The 6226-nt window shown below is 37.7% G+C and overlaps 1 protein-coding gene across 2 annotated transcripts; it reads left to right on the forward strand.

The window, feature by feature from the left end:
• Nucleotides 1–429: 429 nt before the first annotated feature.
• Nucleotides 430–5436, forward strand: Smim9 (small integral membrane protein 9). Of its 2 annotated transcripts, XM_015507534.2 has the most exons (4): nt 430–1803; nt 2487–2689; nt 3762–3891; nt 5291–5436. In XM_015507534.2, the coding sequence occupies exons 2-4, from the start codon at nt 2548–2550 to the stop codon at nt 5316–5318; spliced, it is 300 nt and encodes a 99-aa protein (XP_015363020.1). In that variant the 5' UTR covers nt 430–1803; nt 2487–2547; the 3' UTR covers nt 5319–5436. The 2 variants fall into 2 exon arrangements, with proteins under 2 accessions (XP_015363020.1, XP_048652756.1); XM_048796799.1 differs by lacking the exon at nt 430–1803 and having other exon boundaries at nt 2067–2749; nt 4374–5436.
• The last annotated feature ends 790 nt before the right edge of the window (nt 5437–6226 follow it).

Raw genomic sequence — 6226 nt, forward strand, 5'->3', positions numbered from 1 at the left:
GGGATTGAACTCAGGGGCACTCAACCACTGAGCCACATCCCCAGCCCTATTTTGTATTTTTTTTAGACACAGGATCTCACTGAGTTGCTAAGCACCTCACTGTTGCTGAGGCTGGCTTTGAACTCGCAATCCTTCTGACTCAGCCTCCCAAGCTGCCGGGATTACAGGCATGCACCACAATGCCCAGCTCTTAGGCAGAAAACTTTTTAAAAAATATTTACTTTTTAGTTGTAGTTGGTCATAATATCTTTATTTTATTTACTTATTTTTTGTGGTGCTGAGGATCGAACCCAGGGCCTTGCACGTGCTAGGTGAGCACTCTACCACTGAGCCACAACTCCAGCCCATTACATGGAAAAGTTTTAAAAAAAATAATTTATGGGCTGGGGTTGTGGCTCAGGGGTAGAGCATTCACCTAGCACGTGCGAGGCCCTGGGTTTAATCCTCAGCACCACATAAAAATAAATATGTGAAATACAGGTATTGTGTCCAACTACAACTAAAAAGATAAATATTAAAATAATAATTTATAAGCGTCTGTTATATATGTTGTGAAATTCAATTTATCTGTCATTAATATTTTATCTTTTTACACTGTTTTGCTGCATGAAAGGTTTACATTTTTATGTGTTAAGTTTATCTGCATATTTATTTATGGCTTTGGATTTTATCATGTGCTGTGGTATGGCTCTTTATTGTCCCCCCAAAAAAGCTCATGTTTTGAAAGCATGGTCACCAGTATATCCAAGGATTTTAAGCTATGATTAGGGCTCTGATCTTGTTAGTGGATTAATCTGTATGTTGGATTAATCAGTTGATAGTTCAATCGACTACTGAAGGATGGGTCATTGTTCACTGGGGCATGCCCTGAAAGGGTTTATCTAGTCTCTTGCCTTTTCCCCTCACCCTCTCCTCTCCTTTCCCCTCCCCTCCCTTCTTCCCCCCCTCCTATTCTTCCTCCTCTTCTCCTTCCTTCCTTCCTTCCTTCCTCTCCCCCACATTCTCCCTCTCTCTTGCTCTCTCTCTCCCTCTCTTTCCCTCTCTTCCTTTTTCCCTCCCTCCCTCTTCCTGGCTGCAATAAACTCAGCAGCTTTGTTCAACTATGCCTTTCTGCCATGATGCTCTGTCCCACCCACCTCAGGTGTAAAGCAGTGGAGTCAACTGACCATGGACTGAGACCTCTGAAACTGTGAGCACAAAATAAGCTTTTCCTACTCTAGGTTGTTCTTATCAGGTATTTTGGACAGTGATGAACAGTTATGGTTAGAATATATTTTTCTATACCAAGATTATAAAAATATCCATTCATATTTTATCCATGTAATCCTGACTCCATATAGAATTGTTTTGCAGCACTGGGGATCAAGCCCAGGACCTCATTCATACTTTGCAAGTACCATACACCCCCAGCCCCATATGATACAAAAGGCCATATTTATCATGTATCATGTATTAAAGTCCCACATATACACTATTTTAAGATGTAGCAAATACCATGTGGCAAACAAAATGTCTTAGAATTTTTCAAGCCTAAGAAAGTATAACTACAGTAAGAATGGTTTTCAGTATCAACCCAGATATGCAGGGATAGAAAAAAGATGTCTGGGTGCTTAGCTGTTGAATAGAGGCTGGGGGAGGGTCAAATACAGTTGATGATATAATAAAGAGTGGTAGGATTCTGTCTGGAACTCCATAGGCCTAAAGGAAAGACTCTGGCAACCTTCTTAAGACTGCTGTACTCTTGAGTGCTGAGGTCCAATTCTATGGCTTCTCTGGATATCTTGGTGTTCAGTTAACTTTCAGGTAAGTGGCTCCCCACCAGGCATGATTAACGTATATCAGCAAGTAAATGAATGTATCACTTATGAATGTCTTTAGTAATAGAAAGCCCAAAATATAATGGATCAAATAGGGGTTTATTATTATTATAGTAAAAATGAGGGTGAGTCCAAATGATCAAGAGAAGAGACTATGAAGTCAGACAAGTAACTAGGATCATAATCTGACCTACAATTTAATGAGATCTGTTTGGCTTCTCAGTAGAGAAGAGAGTGAAGGGAGGCAGAGATGATGGTGGGTACCAGTGGAAGTAGTGTTAAGTGGAAGGATTCTGGATATATTTTATAGATAAATCTGACAGGATTTTTTCTGGTAAGTAAGGTGAGGAAGTGAAAGAGTTAAAGATGATGCACAAGCACTGGCTTGAACAGCTGAAAAGTTTCCCATTGATTAAGTTTTGGAAGGTTCATAGGGGAGCAGTATAGACATCTGACCTGACACAGTGTAGTAAGGTTTGTTTTGCTTTGATGTTAGAGTGGGAATACATTTTACTTTGGACTACTGAGCATGTTCAGGATTCATCCACATAAGTCAATGAATTATCTGTGTGTGAAATGTGGGAAGCTTTTTTTCAATAAGAACTAACCCCTCCCCCCCCCAAAAAAAAAGAAGAAGAAGAACTAAACCCTTGCTTTCTAACTTTTCAGACAAAGCTGCTGTGTAAAGAACTAAGGACAAAGAAATTTCCCTTTGGCAGAGTAAGAGTCCATGGAGCCCCAGAAGCTGCTGAGCATTGTATTTCTGTTGTGTTCACTGACTTGCTCCTTGTTGGTGACAGTAGCTTCCCCTCCTTCGCCATTATATGATTTTGGAATTCAAGAAAACGCAGGACTGAAACCACGCTCAAGGGGTGTGTTTGCTGTTAGGATGAATGTTCCTATCTTCATAAGACATATGATTCATGTTGCAGGTCAGGAAAAACTGATTTCATGTGAAATAATGTTCACAACAAAGCTAACTATACTGGTTTGGTTAAGTTTAGTTCAACAAGCATTAACTTAACTAGTTTCTACCAAGCCCTTTGTAGGGTAGACAAAACCATAGATGCTAACCTTCCATGGAATTTAACAAATGCTCCCAAAGAACATGGGGATAATCAAAGTTGTTTGGCCAGGCATAAGGGAAGATTTGAAAAGGAGGTTAAACTTGAAATAAGGAAACATGATGGTCCACTGATCTTCCTAGAGGCTCCCAAAGCCATGCTTTCAACATGCATGCTGCAGCTCCAGTTCTGGAAAGGGTTGTGGTGACTGGTGGACTTTTTCAATTAAGTGTGAAGCCACTTTTGTTTTCCCCTGCCTCTTTCCTTAGAGTCAAATCACAATATACTCACTCTTCTGTCCCCATTTTCTAAAGGAAATACCCAACATCTCAAGCTTTACTTTGATCAGCAGATACCCCCAAAGTTTCTCTTTCCAGTTGCCCTAGCCTTTTCCTCCTCTGCTCCCAGGGCTGGTGGGTTTTTCTTTTCTCTTCCTGGGATATTAATTCCCCCAAGCCTCCTGAAGTACTCTAGAACTTCCAGATATACTCTAGGAAACAATGTGTTAGTGAAGATTATCATTTTCTTGTGTTCAGTTTATGCTCCTCTTTCACAAAGTACCCCATAAATTCAACCCTTCAGATATGTAGGACAGAGATTGATATCTAGAGCAGATATCTATTGGCAGAGATATCTAGGGCAGTTGATTGTTCATATTTGATCTATAAGGATGCAAACATGATATCCACCTGAGGATACCTCTTTAAAATAATGTATACTCTTTGAACATCTTAGAGGCAGCACAGCAAAATATGTAAGACATTCTGAGTAACTGTAGGAACATATCTTGGATAACTGTTTGGGCTCAAACTGAGATTCAAATCCCAACCCCATCATTTACTTGACCTTTCTGCAGTGAATGTCTATGCTCTTTCTACAGGAGACCAGAGGTCTTGGCTGAGCGACTTCTGGGATTACCTGTGGGACCTCATCATGAGCTCCATACCTCCAGCAGCCATTTTTGCTTTTCTTATCACCATATCACTAATGGGGACCCTCTGTTGCCTAACGTAAGATACTGTAGGAATGAGAAGAGGGGAAAACTTTAGGGGTGGGGTACAGAAACACTTAGGTTCCCTAAGAGTTGCACATTTGTAATTAAGGGACAGTTTTAAGGAAAAAGATTTGGGGATCAAAACTTAATTTAACTCCTAATTTTCTTTCCTTGGCTAAGGAACCATGTATAATTGTGTTCTCAGTTGCCTGAAAATTTAACAAAATATTTATGTATATAAATCATATTAAGCCAAGGAGATTCCCAAGGAAAAAGATATAGTTAAACTAAATTTGTTAAGTGAACCAGTATTTACCAAGAAATGACCACTTGTCCATTTCTGTCTGACTTGGTTGCTAGAAAGAGAAATAAGACATATAATTTCTTTGATGAAAGGAACCAAATTAACCCAACAGAAAAATATTTTAAAATTCTAAATGTTGCAGAAATAAAAGAAGACTCTCAATAATACTCCTTGATTTTTATTGTATTTCACAGTAAGGATTGCAAATATCCTTTATGCTCATCTCTACACTAGCTTATTACCTGAGGCAATCAGCATGGAAGCCTGGATAATCTCCCAGTACTGTAGAGGCAGAGGACTGACTGGCACTAAGAATACAAAAATATACATACAAGGAAATTTTAGTACTGTTTATAATATTGAAAAAAGTGGAGACAACTTAAATGTCTGTTATTCTAGGGATGGATAAAAAAACCATTGTGCATTTATACTGTGAGTACTATATAGTCATAAAATGTTGATGTAGAGAATAATTATGTGGACACATTTATGGAATGATATTGAATGGAAAACAGATTATAATAGAGGATATGCAGTTTAATCCAATTTGTAATTTAAAACTAAACGTGCAGGACTTGATCAAAATATTAGACATTTTATCTCCATGTGATAGTGAATAGATTGTTTCAATTATTATTTTCATTTTTATCATTTTATCTGAACTTGCAATCTTTCTGTAACTATATTGTTTGATCAGTACATTTTTTAAATTATACTTTTAAATGAAAGAAGAAAAACTATGTGACCATACTTCTCTATCACTACGTCCAATCCCACTGTATTAGAAACACACTCTTACTGTTTTCTCAAGTCATCAAAGCACTTAATCTGTATATGAAATAATTTAAAAAAATTTAGTCACCAGTGCACCTTTCTTTATTTATTTCTATGTGGTGCTGAGGATGGAACCCAGTGCCTCACACATGCCAGTCAAGAACTCTACTACTGAGCTATAACACCAGCCCCTGTATTAAATAATTTGATTAATATTAAAAGAAGCAACTGTCTAAAAATTCAGTCTTGGAAAAATTACATGGTAATTCCATGCAGACCAAGAGAGTGTATAGGACTGTACACTTACTTCAGCATTTACCATTTTATCTTTTGTCAGTATTCTTATAGGTGAACCAGTCCACTGAAGAACTAGAAGACTGATTAGGGCAATTGTGGTGTTTGGTTTTCCAGATTTCAAGACAATGGAAAATGTGTTGTTTGCTTAAAATGATGTTAAATTATTAAATTATATTCTGTCTTAAATTGTCTTTGCCTTAATTTTTCTTTCAAAAGATACAATACTCTTATTACTGTTTTTATTATAAAAGTAGTATTTATTGCAAATTTAAACATTTTTATTTGCTCTAAGAATTCTAAGAACTTTGATAGTATAATATAAATCTCTCCAAGACAGTAAAAAGAGGCAGGATTTCCCAAACTAATTTGAATGTGGAAGTTTTTAATGTAATGAATCTAATATGTCATTTAATCATGTCCCATGTAATAATTATTTAAGAGGTTGGAGATGTGGCTTAGTGGTAGAATACTTGCCTGGTATGTGTGAGGCCCTGGGTTCCATCCCTAGCACTGTCAAAAAAAAAAAATACAGTGTTTCTGTGTAGTCAGTCTTATAAATGTACATATTAGTTCAAAAATCATTTTGCTTTTCCCTTTTGCTGTTCTGAGTTTGAAATTATTCATCCCAGGACACTTATTAAACATCTGTTGTGAGCCAGGCCCTTGTTCTGCACAGGTTACAAAACAGGCAACAGACAATAACCTGGTATGTTTGAGTGGCATACACAAACCTTTTTTTATGTATGTCCTGTTTGAGTGCAGGGCAGAGTAGCACCTTGTGGACTATTGGAATGATTTGGGCTTTTCAGCAGGGTGATAGGGGAGCCAAAAGGAGATTTTGATCAGAGTAAGGATGCAATTTGTCACATGTTTTAAAAGGGGCATGTTATCTGCCATGTTAACAATATAAGGGGGCAAGGACACGGAAGATAAGGTAGGGAAAAGCAGAGTAGCACTGGGGCTGGGGATGTGGCTC

Source organism: Marmota marmota, unplaced genomic scaffold (genome assembly GCF_001458135.2).
Source record: "Marmota marmota marmota unplaced genomic scaffold, marMar, whole genome shotgun sequence".
Taxonomy (NCBI): domain Eukaryota; kingdom Metazoa; phylum Chordata; class Mammalia; order Rodentia; family Sciuridae; genus Marmota; species Marmota marmota.

Bases quoted from the DNA above. Each gene is read 5' to 3' on its own strand.
- Smim9 (XM_048796799.1), top strand. From the start codon at position 2,548: ATGGAGCCCCAGAAGCTGCTGAGCATTGTATTTCTGTTGTGTTCACTG. The intron at 2,750-3,761 runs GTCAGGAAAAAC...CTCTTTCTACAG, and splicing joins ACATATGATTCATGTTGCAG to GAGACCAGAGGTCTTGGCTG. The intron at 3,892-4,373 runs GTAAGATACTGT...TGTATTTCACAG, and splicing joins GGGACCCTCTGTTGCCTAAC to TAAGGATTGCAAATATCCTT.